Source organism: Antechinus flavipes, chromosome 4, assembly GCF_016432865.1.
Source record: "Antechinus flavipes isolate AdamAnt ecotype Samford, QLD, Australia chromosome 4, AdamAnt_v2, whole genome shotgun sequence".
NCBI lineage: Eukaryota > Metazoa > Chordata > Mammalia > Dasyuromorphia > Dasyuridae > Antechinus > Antechinus flavipes.
The window spans coordinates 62,068,565-62,090,417 of NC_067401.1; the positions used below are offsets into that span (position 1 = coordinate 62,068,565).

The window sequence follows — 21,853 nt, forward strand, 5'->3', positions numbered from 1 at the left end:
ACAATTATATAATTGACAAATGTACTGACTTTAGCCCTTTCTTATCTTTCTTGATCTTTCTCTGAACCATCTGACACAAGTTTTCATGACATTATTATTAGTTCTACCTTTCTGAACATTCTTTGGTCTTTGAGGAGCTACATCTTTACAACATTCTAACCACTGTGCACTCATGATTGTCTTAGGTGTTCTCTCTCTATCCTCCCTGACTTGGTGATCTTATTAGTCTATGGATTCAAATCTATAAAGCCAAGGTCAATCTCTTAAGTTTCATTCCTGATTTGACTCATTTCTTCCTGGGTGTTCCCTAAATAAAACTCAATTATGTATAAAACAGAATGCCTTACCTTTTCCTTCAAATCTGTCATTATTCTAAACTTCCCAATTTCTGTAAATGGAACCACTATCCTAGTCACTAAGGTTGAAAATGGGACACCTATCACTTAAATGTCATTTCCAGAATTGCTAAATATTGTCATTTCATTCTCTACATTTCTCACATTGATCCCCTTCTCTCTTCTCATAGTAGAAACACTCAAGTTCAGATTTTCATCACTTCTTATCTCGATTAAGGCAATTAAGTAATTAGTCTTCTTGTCTCAAGCCTCTTCTCTGTAATTCATCCTCAAAGCACCTACCAAAGGATGGATAATCCTAAAACTACAAATCTGACTATTTTACTCTCCTCAAAGTCTAGTGACTATTACCTCTAGAATCAAAATCCTGAGTTTGACATATAAAGCTGTTCATGGCCAGGCTCAAATTTACCTTTACAGGGTTATTATATATTACTTGATCTTTAGAAGCTTTATAATCTAAGCAATTTGGCCTCCTTGGTGTCCCTCACATAGTACTCTTCTAAATCAAGGACTGGCAAACACTATCTACAACTCGAATTCAGATGATTTTTTTTTTTTTTTTTTTGGTATATCCTGCAAGCAAAGATTGTTTTGCTTTTTATTGAATATATGCTTGAAAACAATAAAACTTTATCTTAAAATATAATCATTCTTAACTTGTGGATCCCAAAGAGATATATGAAGTAATTTTGTAGGAGAGAAGAAACCCATGGTGGATCAGAAGAAATAAGGATATACGCTAAAATTGAGGCAAAGAGAAAAATTGTTCAAGGAAGAATGTAAGTTTTGACAAACAGTTGTAATTTAGCAGCCTGGAAATAAACATAAAAAACTAGATTGAATCCATTCAATCTGGTGGTGTGCATACCTCCAATGGTATCTTCAACATCTTGAGGGTAGATGAAAAGGTAGATTGGGTAGAGTTGATACATTATTGGAAATCAGTAAAATATCAACAATTATAACATAGAAACCTTTTGCTCTTCCTTTAACCTTTCACCTCCAACTTTCAAAAGATAACTGGTAAATTGACATGTGAAAATTTTATAGTGAAATTTGGTTAAAATTAAGGGAAAGTGTTCAAATTCCCAAGCTGAAATGAGTTTCTGAAAAGCTCTAAGAGTTTATTTTTTTCTTTAAATATGTACCTAAATATTTAGTTATCATACAAAAAATGACAAAATGGCAAAATTTATAATAAAAGAGATCTGACTTGACAATCAGAAAGATCTAGATTCAGGTCTTAATTCTGACACAAAATGGCCATGTGACACTGGACAAACCATTTATTATTCTGCTTCTTAGGACCCCAAGGGAATCGCTATGGTTATATGTTATAAATGAGGTGCTGATAAGCATTGGTAGAGAGTTTATATAATGTAACTTTCCTATAATAATAAATATTAACAGATTCAATTTAAAAAAACTGAAACTTGCATTTGGAATTTCAAAGTGATTTTTAACTGTACATCACAAATTAATCTGAAATCAGGACCATCCATGACTAGTTCACTCTAATAAAATACATTTAATCCCTTTCTCTGAACATAAAAAATCAAGACAGATTAATGGAAAGAAAATAATTTATTGGAGTACTGAAAGTTGACTAAAACACATTTGCTGTATATCTTCCAATAAGATTTAAATGCATTTCATTTAGTTTTTAAATATATTCTAAAAGCTATTACGCACAATTCAAGAGTCCAGATGGTCAAGTTTCTTCTTCTCAAAGCTGGAGAATGCTTGAAAGATATGGAATTCAAAAGGAACCTAAAACACCATAAAAGCCCATCAAAAATGAAAATTATTTTAATAGAAACATATTTTATATAATATAAATGTATTAGAAAGCTACAATTTCAGTATTTAGAAAATTAGTGAATCATGTCAGTTTGACAGTATAATTTGATTTGTATAGGTAATCACAGCTTATGTGAACTAAAATTGTGAATCAAAGAACCAAAATTAAATATATTTAAGGTCCCAAGAAGCAATATAAATAATTATCATGTATTCATACTTTACTTTATTGGTCTTTTTTTCCTATCTATACACAAATGTTAATGACAGCTAATTAATTAAAAACTAGACTGTTTCTAGAATTTATGAAGTTTATCAGTTAAAAATTTGGAGCACTAAGAGTGTTTTCAAAAGATGGAGGATGGGAAAAAGTTGGCTTTTAACTCAGTAAACATTTATTAAGCACTGTGTACAATAATACACTATGTCAATCAAATCAATATGCATTTTAATAAAATGTATACTTTGCGCCAGACTATAGGTGCAAGGAAGATTATACACACCTTCTATATAAGCAACTTTTAAGATGTTCAGATGGTAAGGTGAAGTGCTTTGGAAGCCAATAGGCTGTTAACATACTATACTTTAGCAGACATACTATGCTGCCACCATTAATTGACATAAAGAGATTAACTATATTCTTTTTCGACTATGTATCCATCATAAAAGATGTTTCCAATTGTCTACTGTCCTATTAAGGGATGATTTATTTGCTACTACCTTCAATAAGGAATTAAAAAAATATTAATATCCTAGATGTGAGATGCTGAACAGCAAGACTGTCATTTGGTATTTGCATCATTTAGAAAGCCAAGAAATAGACAATCTTTAGAAATTAACTTCTTGTTGAGTCTTCTATAATATCTTTTAAAGTCTAAAATTTTAATTTTCCCTTTCAAGCAGTACTGATATATTTCCTATACTACACTACATAAAAATACAAAAAGAGCCAAACCAAGCATTTTAAAACCAAGTCTATAAATTGTAAAAATTAAATTTCAGGAAGACAAATATAATAACTAAGATCAAATTCTGAGTTAAAAAGCAACTATTATTCTGTAGTAAATTTGATGACCTGATTCACTAACTTTCCCTGGAATTAATTTTTTTAAATTGAAGCACATTATAGACAAATCTAAATTATAGACAAATTTAAACATGAGTATCTGGAAGGAATATCAAATTTTCTTCAACCTACATCAAACATATTATTTCTAGAATGCAAAGTTAATCTCCAATCTACATTACGGGAAAAAAAAAAAAAAGAAAAAGAAAGAAAAGATTTCTACAAAAAAGTACTGCCCCAAAAAAGGATACAACAAGAAAGGATACACTTTGCATGACAGTATTACTGCAGTATTTACGCAGGAATGCTTCTAAAGAAGAACAGCAGAATGTAGTTTAATTTTCCTTATTTTTCAGCATTAAATTTATAAAGAATTGATATTCTATCATAAATGAATATGTTCTGTCCGTTAAAATATTAAGCCTGTCACTCTAGGATATTTGAAAAATTTCTAATTACAACAAAATTGGGAAAGTAAAGAAATACAAATATCTATGGCATTTTACTGAGTGACTATACACAATACTACAACTTTTCATTTTAGATGAAAGCTTTGGTCATCTTGATCCATCATTTAGTCTCTTCTTCAATCCACAAAGGTAGGGTTAATTTTTTGCTTTGTTTTTAAAAAACAAATAAAAGGACTACATTTCAATTCAGTGTCAATACTTCTAACATTTTTCCCACAGAAAGATGAAGCAGGAAACCACTCAAAAAAGCTTTCTAAATAAAAATGCTTAATGCTATTATGAAAACAGTTAATTTTTATATGGCTTTTATAAACCATTTTTGTTTCTGTTTTACTGAATACAGACTAATACTATGGAGTATAAGCTTGATATATGCAAGATATATAACTCCCTAAATTATACCCAACTTTCATTTTGTGAAATGTTCATAATTATTCTTCATACATATGGCTTACATAACTTTATTTTCACAAAGTTTTTAACTACTAAAATCAGTGAACTTAGCTTTCTCTTCACTTGCTATACAAGATCTTAAATTGTCAGTATGTAGAGAAACAATTTGGAAGAACTTGTCATTGTAAAACTTGTTTTGTAATCCCTTCTCTTGCAAACATAAGTTTTCATCCATGATTCTACAATTATTATTTCAAAATCAATAGCTATGGTTCTTCTCCCCCACCACAAAAAAACAAAAGGTTTTAAAAAAAACTCAAGATATTTTAATTACCACTCTAATAAGTATATTCTCCTTATTTCCCTTTAAAGAATGACAATTTCCTTTTATTACATAAAAGTTCATACTTACCAATTCTTCAGCAATTATCTATCTTTTCCTTTTTCCATCTTTAGGATCTTGTTTTGGTCTAGCAGATCGAGCAAATTGCTAATAACATATTAAGGATTACTTTACAGAAAAATGAAAATTACATTTTCTTAGGAAGGTCAATGATATTGATATAACTTCTAAATTCTTTGGAATTTCATCCAATTCTTGTAAAATCACACAACAACAATGATGTATTAGAGTTGACTGCTTCTTACTACTATTCCTTATAAATCATATCTATTCCACATTCTAGTCCTGATTCTCATTTCACTTTTTTTAAAAAATCCCTAATATCATATGCTATAAGAGGATCAACTGAAGGGACTGGGGATATTTAGGTGGAAGAAGAGTAGGATGGTCTGGGTTCAAATCTTGAATGTTACCTGGCCTCCAGGGACCTATTTTCTCATATTTAAAAAAATATAACAAGATGGGCTAGAATAGGTATTCTTAATCTGAGGTCCATCAAGTTGGTCTAATATGTCAGTAATTTTAACATAATGTGTGTTTAAAAACAATATTCAGAAAGGAGGTCCATGACACTCAAAAAAAGGTTAATCCCTGTACTAAATGACAGACACCTAAGGTCCCTCCCAGCTCTAAATCCCATAATCTTAGGAAGCATTGCCTTAACAAACAATAGTTTGTAAAATTATGATAGTTCCTTATGTTCTATTTATAATCTTTCCTAGTCTAACATGTACATGTTTTAATAGCTCAACTAGCTACTACAAGATAATGTTACACATATAACACTTTCTGCAGAATTCCCCTCAAAAGTTTTAAGGAATATGTATTTCACTTAAGTCTTCTCTCATAAATGTAAGGAGTAAGAAAGGGAAGGAAAATGGAAGATCTATACACAATAGTTCAAGGGCCAATATTTAGGCCTGCTCTAAGAAAGCATATGAACTAAGGCCTGAAATTCTTTCAAGTTTATCCTGTAATCAGGAACAAACAAAATGGAAAGAACTTTGAAGTTTTAAAATATCCTATATCTCTAGTCAACATGTAAACCAGGACAAGGACTGGTACATCTTTCTTTGTATCACCAACACTTTGCAGAATACTAAGTTCTGGCACATACTAAGACCCTAATAAATATTGTTTTAATTCCCAGTGAATCCTGCTGTATGGTGGAAGTCAACACTAGTCCTATAACCAAGCACATTCAGGGAATAAAAGATATTTACTAGTTATATTTACTATATAAATTACACTTAGATTAATAGTCTGGTCACCCATAAATATAACCGTTTTCTAACACATGATTGGTCTGACATTATCCTTACTATATATGTCAGTTACCACTTGAAAAACAAAAACAAAAACCAGCAATACTACTTTTTTCATCTTTATAATAGGGTACTAGAAATGTAACTACATAGCCTAAACAACAAAAGACATAACTTTTAAAAAGGATACGACAACCATGGGTTTTCCAAAAAGCACATATCCATTAGCTTCTTTTAAAGCTTTAGCTGCAGCCTTTTCATCTGGAAAGCCAATAAAAGCTTGGCCTTTCATGCGACCTTCTTTCATCAAGCGTATGTCAAACCTAGAAAAATGTATGAAAAACATAGTTTTATTTCAAATTAACATCAACTGAAATTGTTCAATTCATTGAAATACATGGAAATACATGTACGACCCAGCCTTTCCATTAGTTCATTTTCTAATACCACATATCTACATTCTGTTCTAAAAAAGGTCCTTAAAAGATAGCTAACCTAGTTTTATTGGATTTTTTAAAATTAGGTATGTTTGAAACTTTAGAAGCTATAAAAATAACTAAAATGGTATTCATATGTTGTAAATATTTTGTTTCGTGTTAGCAGTTTCCCATTATTGAAGTACATGGGGTTAGTGTACTCTAATAAAGACAGAAAAACCCCCAAAACCCAAGGCAAGAAGGGATATTAAATTTTCTAAGAGAAAATAATAGCAAGACCTTAGAGAGAACTAGTCTTCTTATGAAAACAACTGAAGAAACAGGTTAATTAGTTAAGCAACATTCCTATCACAAGATGGTTCTTTTAAAGAACCAATGCCCAAATCCTGTTTTTGAAATTGAGTGTTCAAAACGGTATTATTAAATTTTAGTTTAAGATATAAAAAATAGTAACAAATCAAACTAATACAATTCTTAGTACAAAGACATAAAACTTAACACTGCAGGTGTTACTATAAAATTCTACATTTAGAATCTTACTGTTCCTGAAAAGTTAAATTCATGGCAAATGAAAGTAATACACAAGTTTATAGCACTATTAAGTTAGTTGGCTTTCAATATTGTTTCAAGAATAGTAATGAAGGCACAATATACACCTTGATAGCAAAGGAACATTTAAAACTAACTTTATTGGCAGAAAATCTCTTTTGAAACTAATGAGAACGATAAAAGCTAAATTTTAACACCAACTCATACTTTCTATATAACATTTATTTGTGAATTTTTTCCTTTTATTTTTTTCTCTTCTTTATTAGAAAGGGTTATGTTTTTCTCAAATAATACAATCTTTCTTTCTTTCTATTTTTGAAAAAGAGTTAACTACTACGAGAACAAACTTTAGAATAGATCTCACAAACAAGATATACTTTGTATGCGCCATTTGTGTGAGGCAAATGATATAAATAGGTTAAGTTAGAAAAATAGAGCAAATACTCTTCAATCTCAACAATTTCTCCCTAAAAGTGTTTCATTACCTCCTCTTCCTTATTTCTGCCTTTCTACTAATTCAGGTTGGATTAGGGGCCTACTGTTCACCCGAAGGTCAGTTTTCCTAGACCAAAAAGCTTAGGTCAGAAATCTGAAACTTTAAAGGAAATCCCCTCCATGTGCCATGCTCCAAATATGAACAAATCACATTTCCTAACAAAAGTAATTATATTCTAAAACAATGTTCTGCTGAGCCAAAAGGGATTACTAAAGAAGAATGCTAAATCTAGATGTTAATTAGCCATGCCACTAATTTTGAAAGTTGCTGGGATCAAAGTCCTTCAGTTTAATCAAAGATGCTTATGATAGAAAGGGATCATGATCTCACCAACTCACTTTGTTTTAGAGGGTAAAGTATTAAGGAAGAAATGAGGATAAATGAGATGCAAAACTTTACTGAGAGGACTTACATGATTCGTTCTGTTTGTGATGAAAAGTCAACATATCTTCCAAAAATAAACTTAAGATCCTAGAATTTCATCAAAAAGGGGGAAAAAAGAAAAGTCACAAAGAAGCCAAACCCAAAAATTTTTAGAAAGCCAATTTATGGAATTCTACTTACATTTTCTTCAACTTGCTTTGCTAAGTTCTTTACATAAATCCTACAATTTGGATCCCCAGGTTCATAACTTTTGAAAACTGAAAGTGTTTCCATTTCTAGAAACAATGAATAAAAAAGAAAGAAAAAAGTGTAATGTTTCAATCAATTTCCACAAATCTTTAAGCAACCACTTTCAAATAACACAAAGCCTTCAATATTAAATTGGGAATTGCAGCATACACAGAAACTATAAAGTATATGTGGATTGAGTTGCCAGGTCTGAAATCAGGAAAACCCAAGCTCAAATCTAGCCTCAGACACTTATTACCCTCTGGACAAGTCATTTAAACTCTCTGACTCAAATTCCTCATATATACAATGAGGATAATAATAGCACCTACTTTATCATGGCTGTGGTGAAAATCAAATGAGATAACTGTAAAAGCACAGTATCTGGCACATAATAATCACTATGTAAATATTAACTGGTTAAGTGACAGAAAATATTGTGATACACTTGAATTTCTGTTTATTAATTTGTCTAGAATTATGTCAAATTCAACCGACCGGGATTAAAGGATGCTACTAAATGGAATGTTTTATGAAAGTTAAAATAATTAGAAAGTCAACTACTTTTCATAAAGTATTTGAAAGGTTACTCAAGTATTGTAGACATTTCCATTATGACCTCTTTTATTAGTTTAATAACTGTTTATTATGTGCTAAACACTGACTAATCGTGTTAACAATTCTGGTTTCTTTCATAGAAACTTAATGATCAAGAAATGAAAAAGTTTAAATGGCTTTAAGGGAACAATTCAGTACTTCAACTACTAGAGCTCCTTGCTTAATCCTAAATTGTAGAGTCTTCACAATGACTTCTTAATTTTATTTAAAGTGTATTCCTAGTATAATTACACATAGCCCATTCAAAATTAAGAACATCAGGGATTCAGACCAAAGAGTTCAATTGTTCACTTTCATCAGCGTAGCTTTTTTAGCATCAAAATAAAAAAAATTTATGTAAACCAAATGATTACCTTCTTTAGAAATCCTGCCTTTTTCCAACTCTTTTCTAGAGACAAATTCTGCTGGTATCTCATCTGAGTCTTCCTGAATCTCCTCTTTGTCATTCAGAATGAGAGTTGGAAAGATCTTTCCAAATCCTTCATTAGTTGTATCTCCAGGAGCAGACAAATCTAAAGTAATTTAGTATTAACATTATTCATATAAATGCCTAATTTAGAAAAATTCTAAACTTTAAGAGGAAAAGTATATGGTAAAGTGTACCTACAATTATCAAGCTAAATTTTAATTTTAGATCTGTACTAATAAAAGTTATATAAACCTAATAAATTTTATTTCTAGACTTCTATGCTTTCTATAAAAAGAGTGAGAATATATCTAATACCTCTTTTAATTCTACAATATTTTGAATCTGTGACCTATATGCCAAGGACTAAATGTTATCTTTAAGTAGCCTGAGTATATTAGCATTCAAATCAATTTCCATGTATGGCAGAAAGTTACTACACACACACACACACACACACACACACACACACACACACACACACCTCCTTCACACCCATCATTCAGTGATTTTCATAAAAAACACAAATTAGACATATAAAATGCAACTTAAGTACAATAAAACATTAAGAACCATCTATAAACACACACACACATATGCATGCATATATACATACAATACTTCATCTTTTATTAAATAAAAATGTTAAAAAGAAACCTAACCTGATTTTGCATAACTAATTTAAGATAAATGTAAAATCTCCTTACCATTATTTTGTCTTCCCTCTAAATCTTTTACAAATGCAGAAGGCATCCCAGAAGATATGTTGAATTCTATTTTTTTATGCTCTACAGGTTGTGGCTGTTCAAACACATCTGAAGGTAATAGTGCAGGGTGTAAATTACTGTTAAAAAAAAAATAACATTAGATTAGTATCACCTAAGTAGAAAAAAACAACTCTTCCAGTTAGTGAAATAACATTATGTAATCCAAGTTTCTCTACAGATGGATTTCTGGTATTATTTTAATTAAGGACACAATGTACTTATTTTGGGTATTTTGAAATGACAACCACAAAGGTAAAATAATTTCTCGTATATTATGCATACTTGAGAATTTTAAAATGGTGGCAGAATTTCAAAGACAGCAATATAAAATGTAAGAGGATAAATTTAAGTATCAAGTAAAATAAAGCTATATTCTTGAATATCAATATCAAGACTTTTCTTGATCATATATTAAGTATATCACAAATTTTTTTATTACTTCATCATTCGGAGCATAATTTGATTAAAAGAAAATCCAAACATTTAAATATGTTTTTGGGGTGAGTTTACTTAGAGGTAAACCAAATGAGAAGTCTTAGGTGATGATGCAACATCGAGATAGAATAATGGAGGTATGGAGGAAAAAAAGAAAATATTACTTTTTAAATGTCTTAAAAAAAAAAAAACCCTAAAGAAAATTTTTAAAAATTTAAATATAACTTTTGAAACCCCAATATTTCTAAATCAAATTCTATTATCAATGCAACAAAAATGTTTTTTATTTTAACCATTTATTTAACCATATATTTAACAATTTATTTTAACCATCTTTAACAAAATCTCCCTAGACAAGAATGCCATGGCTATTAATTTCTTAGTCTTAGGAGATATTTCATAATGTTATTTTGTAATCTAGAAACTAATGAAATCACAAGTCTGACTTAAAAAACAACCTCAAAAAAGTGAGAAACTCTTTTTAAATTACCTATGAGAAGTAGATGCAGGCATATTCAACATGTCCTTTATCTTTTGCCTTTTCCTTACACGCCGTTGCTTTGCAGCTGTTGGTCTTTTAGGTTGAAAATTAGCTAATTCCATCAGTTTTGTCATCCTAAATTAGAAAACATTACATCTTCTTTATCTAAGATTTATTTATGTCATCATTCATAAAGTACTTAAGATCATTCAAGAAAATTTTTTAAAGAAAATCACAATTAAAAAATATGCACATTTCAACCAAATACTTCTATCAGTCTAAAGCCATTTAAGTCCTTATGTGCTAGGCACAGCATTAAGTGGTAGAGGTTATGAAGAAAGGCAAAAGACATTACCTGATCTCCAGGAACTCGCACACAACTTGAAAACAACTATATACAAATACAAATACACACACACACACAGGAAATAATCAACTGAGGGAAGATATGCATTAACAGAGATCAGGAAAATCTCTTTGTAGAGAAGGTTCTGTTTTTTTTTTTTTTAATTGGAACCTGAAGGAAGCCAGGGAAATTAAGAGATGGAGATGAGGAAGGAGAACATTTCAGATAGAGGGGAAAAGCAATGAAAATGTTCAAAGTCAGAAGATGGAGTATTATGTTCAACAAAAAGCAAAAAGTCATTACCATTGAATTATAGTATATATGCAAGTAAGTAAAATGTTAGAAGATTTGAAGGTTAAGAAGAAACTGGTAATAAAGGGCTCTGCACAGCAAACATAGACTTATATTTGATGCTTGTGGTGATAAGCAGGAAGTGGAATTTTTTGATTAGGGTATCATTGATACTGTATTTTCGGAAGAACAATTTGACAATTATGTGGAAGACAGACTGGAATAAGGAGATCAACCAGCAGACAATTGCAATAATCTAGGAATAAGTAATGAAGACCCACACCAGGGTCTTAATAATGTCAGAGAAAGGTTAGAGAACCTTTTGGATTTGGATTTGACAACAAATTGAATATGAAGAATGAGGCAAGTCTAACACCTAGGTTATAAGTCTAGGTGATAGGGAAGACAACAGGCTCTGGGCTCGCCACAGTGACAAGATGGCTTAAAGGGGAGAGGTCTGTGGGGAAAGAGAAGTTCAATTTTGAACATTCTGATTTTAAGATGTGTATGAAATGTATAGCTTGAGATATAGAATAGATAGCTAGAGATACTAGTCTAAAGTGTTAGAAGAGAGATTAGGGTTGAACAAATGGGTCTAAGTATCATCAGCAAAAAACAAACAAAATAAAAAACATATAGTTTTGGAACCCATGGAAGTTAATGAATGACAAATATAATGAACCAGTAAAACAATATTGATAAAGAGAATGGGGGCCATGGCAGAGTTTTTGGGAACTACCATTGTTGACAGGTCTGACCTGGATAGAGATTCAGTAAAGGACAAGCGGGAAAATCAGGATATAGTCAGAGAAACTTAAGAAAGAAAAGAATGTCAAGAAGAAGGTGACTGAAAGTATCAATGACTGCAAAGAGGTCAAGAATGAAAGCTGAGAAGATCCCACTTGATTTGGGAATAATTTATTAATGATCACTTTGGAAACAGCAGTTTGGATTAAGTAAAGCTGAAAATCAGTTGGTAGAAAGCTAAAAGAATAAGAATAAAGCCAAGTAGAAACATTCATTATATAAGGCCTTCTCAAATTTAAAAACAAAATGGAGGAGAGATTTGAGACAATAAATGAGATGATAGCTCTCAGGCAAAGACTGAATAGTCTCCATTTTTCCAGTGAAATATGAGGCAAAGTTCTCAGCTAAGTTAAGTAAGGGTAGAGGAAGGTTTGAAGGATGAAAAGGTTTGGAAAAGCCTCTGTGGGAAGTGGGATAATGAATCAATTAGGGAGGTATAAAAGTATAAAGGAACAGTTTTTACTGTTGAGATGACATAACATAAATTCGTAGCCAGTTCAGTTAGCATAACTCGATGATTTTCTTTAGCTTTGTTCTGTAGCACTTGAATAGGAATGAAGACAAAGAATGGTGAGAATAATGAATCCATCCAAGGCTGGAGGTTGACAAGTCACAAAGGATGAGGCCTGTACTAGAGAGAAGAGTATAGAGTTGAAATAATTCATTAAAGAATCAAAATAAGAAAGGGAAATCAACACAACCAGTAGGTAAGAGCCCAGGTGAAAATAAATCAAAATTAAGGAATTAAAGATTATGGTGAACACAAAGATCTTGGTTTGGAGAAAAGGGAATTTAGACTTCAAGATGGAAATAGTGCATACACAGATAATGGCAAGACCAAGGACATGACTATCTGTGTATAGCTGAGGTGGGATATATGAAGAGTACACTGAAAAACTAGGTTAGGCTGTTTCAGAAAGTTCAATATATATGCTGGAAATTCCTTTCTATGAGATCAGGTGCTGGGGAGAAGAGAAAGCCCATAAGCCAAATATTAAACTCACTCAGGAAATAAGTCAAGAATTCTTTTGTTGTTGCTTCCTAATAACTAAAGTCTGCAGCTCTCATAATTATTAGTCTCTCCATAAAACTGTATTTTAATTCTTTCTATCCAGTCACTCCAAACCTCGATCCCACACTTCTAGGACCAGATCCCTATTTGTTCTGACCCTACTTCAATACTGTCTAAATACAGTCTACAATGGACAACATTAAGCAAACACTATTCCTATACTACTTACTTTCTAATCCTGAAATCTTTTCCTTGCCTAGAAATGCTCAGTACTCACATATCTTTTCCTATTTCTTGATGTTGCTTTTCTAAGTCTGCCTCATCTTATTACCACCCAACTTTTAATTCTGATACTTTTAAATATCAAAATCTAAATTACCAAGACTTAAGTGTATTTTCATTAACTAGATGAACCTTAGGGTCTTTTATCCTTGAATCTCTCGTTCCATTCTTTTGCATGTCCCAACTCTGGATTACTTCCACATATGTTTTTTCCATTCCTACTCACAAATCTCCAAAAATAATGGAGGAAGTCAGATAACTGGAGATGTGATACCTTTATCTGCTAGAAATGCATGCTAATCTCAACTGGACCCTTACTATTTTACATTCCTCTTACTCTTCTCATATTGGTTCCAAATCATGCTCCCAAGTTTAAGTTCCAAGCATTCTGTTCTTATGCCATTTATAATACTCCCTCTCAACCTTAATATTTTTTTAATAACTTTATTGATAGAACCCATGCCAGGGTAATTTTTTACAGCATTATCCCTTGCATTCACTTCTGTTCCAATTTTTCCCCTCCCTCCCTCCACCCCTTCCCCCAGATGGCAAGCAGTCCTTTACATGTTGAATATTAACCTCACTATGTAACAGGAAAAACGAGGCTTTGCTAGAAGTTTATCCTTTCCAAATTTTTTTTTTTTTTTTTGAAACTGGGTTTCCATTTCTCACTGAGGCTGCAAGTCTAGTAGATACTCAAAGGACTAAACTAAATGAGGGACACATGAGTTTTGATTTGCTCTGTTTCTAAATCTCCATTACCAGGGATATTGATGATAGACTTAGTATGGTCACTTCACTGCAGCTTAAAACTCCTTGATTCACGCAATATACCAGCTTTAACTGCTCCTGGTAGTACTACTTCAAATTTCTCAAACCTAAAATTTTTTATTACAAACCTCTCACGGGCTTCATCATCACCACTTTCATATTCTGATTCTTCTCCATTAGATCCTTCACCTTCTTCTGGTACAGGAGGCTCCTCAGGTGGTAAAGGAGGTACAGGGGGAAGAGGCACGTGCACTGGCATATATTCTTCATACTAATGAAAAGATCCAAAACATGTTACTGTAGTAACATGTGAGTTATAAATTTAAGTAAAAAAAGACAAATTTCTCTAGGATCTACTTTTAAAAAGGATCACTAGATAAGTCCAAAGACACTAATCACCAATCATTTACTCTCTTTTTGATCAGAACAAGCCCTAAACAAAGAAAATTATTTAGGACTATGGAATTCAATATTCAAATTACTTCATTAATAAAGTAACAAAGTAGTGGGAAAGGGAGCAAAATGCATAAAGGAGCATATAGGTGATATATAAAGATCAATTAATTGTTGGATCTCTAACTGCAAACTTTATTCAATAACCAAGCAGTAAATACATTACAAGAGGAACAGCAACTAGGTCCTGAGTTAATTTGAATAATGAATCCCTTGTAGTGGCCCCATTATTTTAACTCATGACATATGGCAGAAACAATTTCCACATTTTGTATAATGATAACTTCAAAGTGCAAATTCAAAAACATGCAACTACCTCAGGGGATTTATTATTTACACTAAACAGGATGTACATCAATACTGACATTCTGACTATAAATGAAACCAGGGACATAGGTAAATTGCAAGCACAAGAAAAGTATATTTGAAAGTATATTCTACAAACCCTTAGTAAATCTGATTAAAAAAAGGAAAGAGGAAAATCAAATTGTTAGTCTTAAAAATGAAAAGGGAGAACTCACCACTAACGAAGAGGAAATTAGAGCAATAATTAGGAGTTACTTTGCCCAACTTTACGCCAATAAATTCGACAACTTAAATGAAATAGAAGAATACCTCCAAAAATATAGCTTACCTAAACTAACAGAGGAAGAAGTAAATATCCTAAACACTCCTATCTCAGAAAAAGAAATAGAACAAACTATCAATCAACTCCCTAAGAAAAAAACCCCAGGACCAGATGGATTTACATCTGAATTCTATCAAACATTTAAAGATCAATTAACTCCAATGCTAAATAAACTATTTGAAGAAGTAGGATTGAAGGAGTCCTACCAAACTCCTTTTATGACACAGATATGGTACTGATACCTAAACCAGGTAGGCTGAAAACAGAGAAAGAAAATTATAGACCAATCTCCCTAATGAATATTGATGCTAAAATCTTAAATAAAATATTAGCAAAAAGATTACAGAAAATCATCCCCAGGATAATACACTATGACCAAGTAGGATTTATACCAGGAATGCAGGGCTGGTTCAATATTAGGAAAACTATTAACATAATTGACTATATCAACAACCAACCAAACAAAAACCATATGATCATTTCAATAGATGCAGAAAAAGCATTTGATAAAATCCAACAGCCATTCCTAATAAAAACACTTGAGAGCATAGGAATAAAAGGACTTTTCCTTAAAATAGTTAGGAGCATATATTTTAAACCTTCAGTAAGCATCATATGCAATGGGGAAAAACTGGAACCTTTCCCGGTAAGATCTGGAGTGAAGCAAGGTTGCCCACTATCACCATTATTATTCAATATTGTATTAGAAACACTGGCCTCTGCAATAAGAGTCGAGAAAGAGATTAAAGAATTAGAGTAGGCAATGAGGAAACCAAACTATCACTCTTTGCAGATGATATGATGGTATACCTAGAAAACCCCAGAGATTCTACTAAAAAGCTATTAGAAATAATTCATAATTTTAGCAAAGTAGCAGGATACAAAATAAATCCCCATAAATCCTCAGCATTCTTATACACCACCAACAAAATCCAAGAGCAAGAGATACAAAGAGAAATTCCATTCAAAATAACTGTTGATAGCATAAAATATTTGGGAATCTACCTACCAAAGGAAAGTCAGGAATTATATGAGCAAAATTACAAAAAAGTTTTCACACAAATAAAGTCAGACTTAAATAATTGGAAAAATATTAAGTGCTCTTGGATAGGCCGAGCAAATATAATAAAGATGACAATACTCCCTAAACTAATCTATTTATTTAGTGCTATACCAATCAGACTTCCAAGAAAATATTTTAATGATTTAGAAAAAATAACAACAAAATTCATATGGAACAATAAAAAGTCGAGAATCTCAAGGGAATTAATGAAAAAAAAATCAAATGAAGGTGGTCTAGCTGTACCTGATCTAAAATTATATTATAAAGCAGCAGTCACCAAAACCATCTGGTATTGGCTTAGAAATAGATTAGTTGATCAGTGGAAAAGGTTAGGTTCACAAGACAGAATAGTCAACTATAGCAATCTAGTGTTTGACAAACCCAAAGATTCTAAATTTTGGGATAAGATTTCATTATTTGATAAAAACTGCTGGGATAACTGGAAATTAGTATGGCAGAAATTAGGCAAGGACCCACACTTAACACCACATACCAAGATAAGATCAAAATGGGTCCATGACCTAGGCATAAAGAACGAGATTATAAATAAATTAGAGGAACATAGGATAGTTTATCTCTCAGACTTGTGGAGGAGAAAGAAATTTGTGACCAAAGATGAACTAGAGACCATTACCAATCACAAAATAGAAAATTTTGATTATATCAAATTAAAAAGCCTTTGTACAAACAGAACGAATGCAAACAAGATTAGTAGGGAAGTAACTAACTGGGAAAACATCTTTACAATTAAAGGTTCTGATAAAGGCCTCATTTCCAAAATATATAGAGAACTGACTCAAATTTATAAAAAATCAAGCCATTCTCCAATTGATAAATGGTCAAAGGATATGAACAGACAATTTTCAGATGAAGAAATTGAAACTATTACCACTCACATGAAAGAGTGTTCCAAATCACTATTGATCAGAGAAATGCAAATTAAGACAACTCTGAGATATCACTACACTCCTGTCAGATTGGCTAAGATGACAGGAAAAAACAATGATGAATGTTGGAGGGGATGCGGGAAAACGGGGACATTGATGCATTGTTGGTGGAGTTGTGAACGAATCCAGCCATTCTGGAGAGCGATCTGGAATTATGCCCAAAAAGTTATCAAACTGTGCATACCCTTTGATCCAGCAGTGTTTCTATTGGGCTTATACCCCAAAGAGATACTAAAAAAGGGAAGGGGACCTGTATGTGCCAAAATGTTTGTAGCAGCCCTGTTTGTAGTGGCTAGAAACTGGAAAATGAATGGATGCCCATCAATTGGAGAATGGCTGGGTAAATTGTGGTATATGAATGTTATGGAATATTATTGCTCTGTAAGGAATGACCAGCAGGATGAATACAGAGAGGCTTGGAGAGACCTACATGGACTGATGCTAAGTGAGATGAGCAGAACCAGGAGATCATTATACACTTCGACAACGATATTGTATGAGGATGTATTCTGATGGAAGTGGATTTCTCTGACAAAGAGACTTAACTGAGTTTCATTGGAGAAAGGATGGACAGAAACAGCTACACCCAAAGAAGGAATACTGGGAAATGAATGTGAACTATTTGCATTTTTGATTTTCTTCCCGAGTTATTTTTACCTTCTGAATCCAATTCTCCCTGTGCAACAAGAGAACTGTTTGGTTCTGCAAATATGTATTGTATCTAGGATATACTGCAACATGTTTAGCATATATAGGACTGCTTGCCATCCTGGGGGGGGGGGGGGGAGGAGGGAGGGAGGGGAAAAAACGAAACATAAGTGATTGCAAGGGATAATGTCGTGTAGAATTTATCCTGGCATGGATTCTGTCAATGCGAAGTTATTATTAAATAAAATAAAATTTATTATAAAAAAAAAAAAAAAAAAAAAAAAAGAAAGTATATTCTGCTTGGGGAAGCAAACAGATGGGCAAAGTTAGATTTCATTGTGTCAAAAGATGACAAGAAATATCAATTACTGACATTTAGTGAACGAGATCAAAGGTTTCTAGATTACTCATCAATGATGTGTAAAGAATACTAGATTTAGAATAAGAAAAACTGGGTTCCAATTATGGCATACTATTTGTACAATCTTGGGCAAATAAACTTTTTAGACCTCATTTAGGTTCTTTCCTATTCTAAATATATGCTCCTATAATTATGATTTTTCCATCAAAATTAATCTATAAGTCATATTATACTTATGACTAAGCATTGAAATGCAAAAAGTTAAAAGTGCTTATGATAGAAAATTGATTAGTACTAACTTAAGAGTTGTTTCTAAATAAAGTGTGTGTAGTAATCCAACAAAAAAAGCAAAATCAATGCCAAATTAGGATAAAGATAAAAAGATAATACTGTGTATAGTTTACTGTGTAAACTATAAAAAATTTATCATAATCAAATTAGTTAAATTTTGAAAAAATGGGAAATGATTAAATATAAAGATACTGACTCTGATCATTATTATTTCTTAGGAGAAGTAAACTGTTCCAGAATAATCATCAAAAATATAAGGGTAAAGGAGAATGGAAATAATAAGCCAGTAAATCTTTAATCCCTATTCTTAACAGATAGATGGCAGCCAAAAGTCTAACCAATTTAGATTAATATGCAAAACATTACAGGACACGGACTCTTTGAATTGATTGTCTGAAAATACACTCTGTAAAACTGACTACACAAACTTGTTTCTATTAAGCAGTTATATATGTATAGATTATTCTCATATTGTTTTAGAAATAAAGTAAGCATATAGATTGCTAGCTGATAATATCTCTTCAGTAGCTTTAAAAATAATACTTTAAAAAGTGAGTATAGTATCATAAATGCTACCTTTTATTTGATATTTTATCAATGAAGAAACTAAGGTCCAAGGAGATTATGACATAACATGGGGGCTTTCAGAGCTTTAGTTCAAATGAAGTTCCTCTCATTCTAAATCTAACCCATTTTTCCCATCATTGCTGTCTTTTCAATTTTATATCAAACAATCTTTATATAAATCAGATCTCATAACAAGATTTTTACAGGCTCATTTCCCCTGTTACTTTTTTTTTTTTTTAATGAGGCATATCCTCCTAAAGTTTTTCTAAATAAAGTCAGATTGATTCTTTGTCTACTACTGAACCCAATCTTTCTGACTTGTTAGAAAATGGCAGTTTGTGTTCTGTAAGCATAATCTTTAGAACTTAGAAGTATGTTTTGTATTGAATAAAAGTATATATTTTCTTTAGGAATTTTTGCTTTTATTTATAGCTTAATAAAATCTGCCAAGACTTACTTGTCTATAGAAGAATTATTTTAAGGAAAAAAATTTCCAAAATTCTTAAACTAAAAAATGGATTTGAAATCAGAGAAAAGTTTTAGGCCTAAGACTTTTTATCTGAATTAACAAGTCCATTTAACCATTCTAAGCCTCAGTTTTCTTATCTATTAAATTAGACAACCTTTAAAAATCTCTTCCTCCTAGCTTCTAATTTACTTGATACATAGCTTGATATATGATTATTATTTCCTTACCTCTGAATATGGAATTTTAACAGCTGTCCTCATCAACACTTTCTAAAAATAAAACTATCTACAACAAAACAATCTCAAAATGAGAATAATGAACTCATATAATTCACATATAATACAACAGTATTTACTAAATATCAGAGTGGTTGGGGCAATAGAGATGTGACCAATAGCTGAGTTATCATCCATGAAATCTACTAGTATTAATTTTTTTTCTTACTTTTATTTCACACTTATTTGGCAATTATCCTTCATTTACTTTTGTTCTTTTCACATTTTTTTTTCTTTTAAAAAATCTTAGGTCTTTTAGTGGCAATTTATTAACATTGTCTAATTCCAAGAGAAACACTCAGGAGAAAAGACTGATCCTTGCTCTAATTACAATAGCAAACATAAACATATTTAAGACTATAACTGAAATATATTTTTACCATGGGAGGTCGGGCAGTAATCGGTCCAAAAGGTGTGGGTAAATTCATTTTATTCATAAGATGAAGCACCTTAAAAAACAAACAAAACAAAAACAACCCATAAAACACTTTCCTAAATGATCTGGAATTAAAATGATCAACAGATATCTAAAATTACATTTGAACCTCACAATAACATTTAATAGAAAGCAAATCTATCTTGAATCCCAATCCCATCCACAGAATTTATTTACTGAGATACCAAAGAATTTTCCTATAATACTCAGAAAATAGACAATATTAAAAGAAGTTTTCTATATATTTCTAAAATTATACATATTCATTGTTTAGTAATTTGCCTTAACTATGAGAATATATGTATTACTCAACTACAAATGTGATTATGTCTTCTTAGTATTTTCTGAATGAAAAATACTTTTCAGTGTTTTTTAAAGTGCTTTATATATTATTAAAGTAATAGGTATATTAAAATGTTTTTTTTTTTTATTTAAATTATAGTCAAAATAATAAAGTTCATCATTTTATAATCTCCCATTAAATATTACTGCTATTCTAAATGTGGGAAGTGACAGTTTCTAAGAGAATTTCTAGGTAAATTGATTTTATTTAATTGTAACTAGCAGATAATAAAATAAGGTCAGTTATTTCTCTCAGTGACTAAAAAAAACCTTGGAAAACTTTGATTGACTATGTCTTGGAGAAAAAGACTTATCTCTACTTACCCCTTCACCTAGACTAATCTAGACAAAGGGGTCCACCTCCACTCAATAAACTAAGTTTTGACCTAATCTAGAAGAAGAAATACAAAGAGAAAAATTCCTGGATTTCTCCAATACTAATAACTTGTTATTTAATGATTATTTCTATTATAAAGGAATAAGCAATACATTAAAGTTAAATTAATTCTAAATTTATGGCAATTCAAATATAATAATGAACATGAATAAATACAAGATGGAAAAAAATTCTTTCTGAAAGACTACTCAATAACTCTAAGCCAGTATATCGTATTTTTAGATAGTGCCAGTAGATAGTGCCCCTTATTTCAAAACTAAATTGACTTATTTACAATTTCTACCTATTACTTTCAGTTTTACCTCTGAAGCCATTTTTAGCAGTCTATACGCCAACCCTTTACATAACTGGAAATAGCCACTGTGTCTACCATTTTCAAGTCTTTTCTAAGCTGTTTAGTTCTTAGCTTCTTTAACTATGCTACGTTCTTGAAATTTTCCATCTTAAGATTGCCCTCTGATCTTAAGATTATCAATGGACTTCTTAAAATGTGGTGGCTAGAAACAACTCTCCAGATATAGTCCGATGAAGGCAGAGTACAGTAGGAGTAGCACTTCCCTAATCAGGTATACCTGTATTTCAATGCATCATAGATTGAATTAAGCTTTCTGGGGTGCCATATGATACTGCTACCTCACTATTCTTAGAGTCCTTTGATCCCTAGATTCTTAAAGATTTAAGTTACACAATGTCATTAAAGACTGGAGGCAGCAAGCAAAATTAGCATTAATTTTCAAAAGTATAAATTTCTACCACTTACCTGTACATAGAATTTAGGCACACTTGCCAAGGCACTTGCTATGTTGGCTAGTATTGTACTTGAAGGTGGCGGATACAGATATTTGAGGCACGAATTTAGAGGAAAAGTTAACCTACAAGAAAAAAATTAGTTTTTAGCAAGTTTTACTTT

The 21,853-nt window shown here is 31.4% G+C and overlaps 2 protein-coding genes across 3 annotated transcripts in view; both read right to left on the bottom strand.

Annotated features, from left to right (window-relative positions):
* The window catches only part of LOC127559437 (pancreatic alpha-amylase), a 34,666-nt gene extending 32,518 nt beyond the window's left edge, over positions 1–2,148 (bottom strand). Inside the window, exon 1 of the mRNA XM_051993212.1 lies at positions 2,052–2,148. The gene's annotated coding sequence lies outside the window, so the exon portion shown is untranslated. The remainder of the gene's footprint in view (positions 1–2,051) is intronic.
* The window catches only part of RNPC3 (RNA binding region (RNP1, RRM) containing 3), a 28,255-nt gene continuing 8,326 nt past the window's right edge, over positions 1,925–21,853 (bottom strand). Inside the window, exons 5-15 of one of the 2 annotated variants that reach the window (XM_051993217.1) lie at positions 21,704–21,815; positions 20,149–20,217; positions 14,195–14,337; positions 10,567–10,692; positions 9,582–9,718; positions 8,822–8,980; positions 7,803–7,897; positions 7,651–7,709; positions 5,947–6,079; positions 4,501–4,578; positions 1,925–2,129 (exon numbers count right to left, since the gene is read on the bottom strand). In XM_051993217.1, coding sequence (XP_051849177.1) covers positions 4,519–4,578; positions 5,947–6,079; positions 7,651–7,709; positions 7,803–7,897; positions 8,822–8,980; positions 9,582–9,718; positions 10,567–10,692; positions 14,195–14,337; positions 20,149–20,217; positions 21,704–21,815 — 1,093 coding nt within the window. In that variant the 3' untranslated portion in view covers positions 1,925–2,129; positions 4,501–4,518. Of the gene's footprint in view, positions 3,536–4,500; positions 4,579–5,946; positions 6,080–7,650; positions 7,710–7,802; positions 7,898–8,821; positions 8,981–9,581; positions 9,719–10,566; positions 10,693–14,194; positions 14,338–20,148; positions 20,218–21,703; positions 21,816–21,853 lie in introns of both variants that reach the window. The other variant, XM_051993216.1, reaches the window with a different exon arrangement.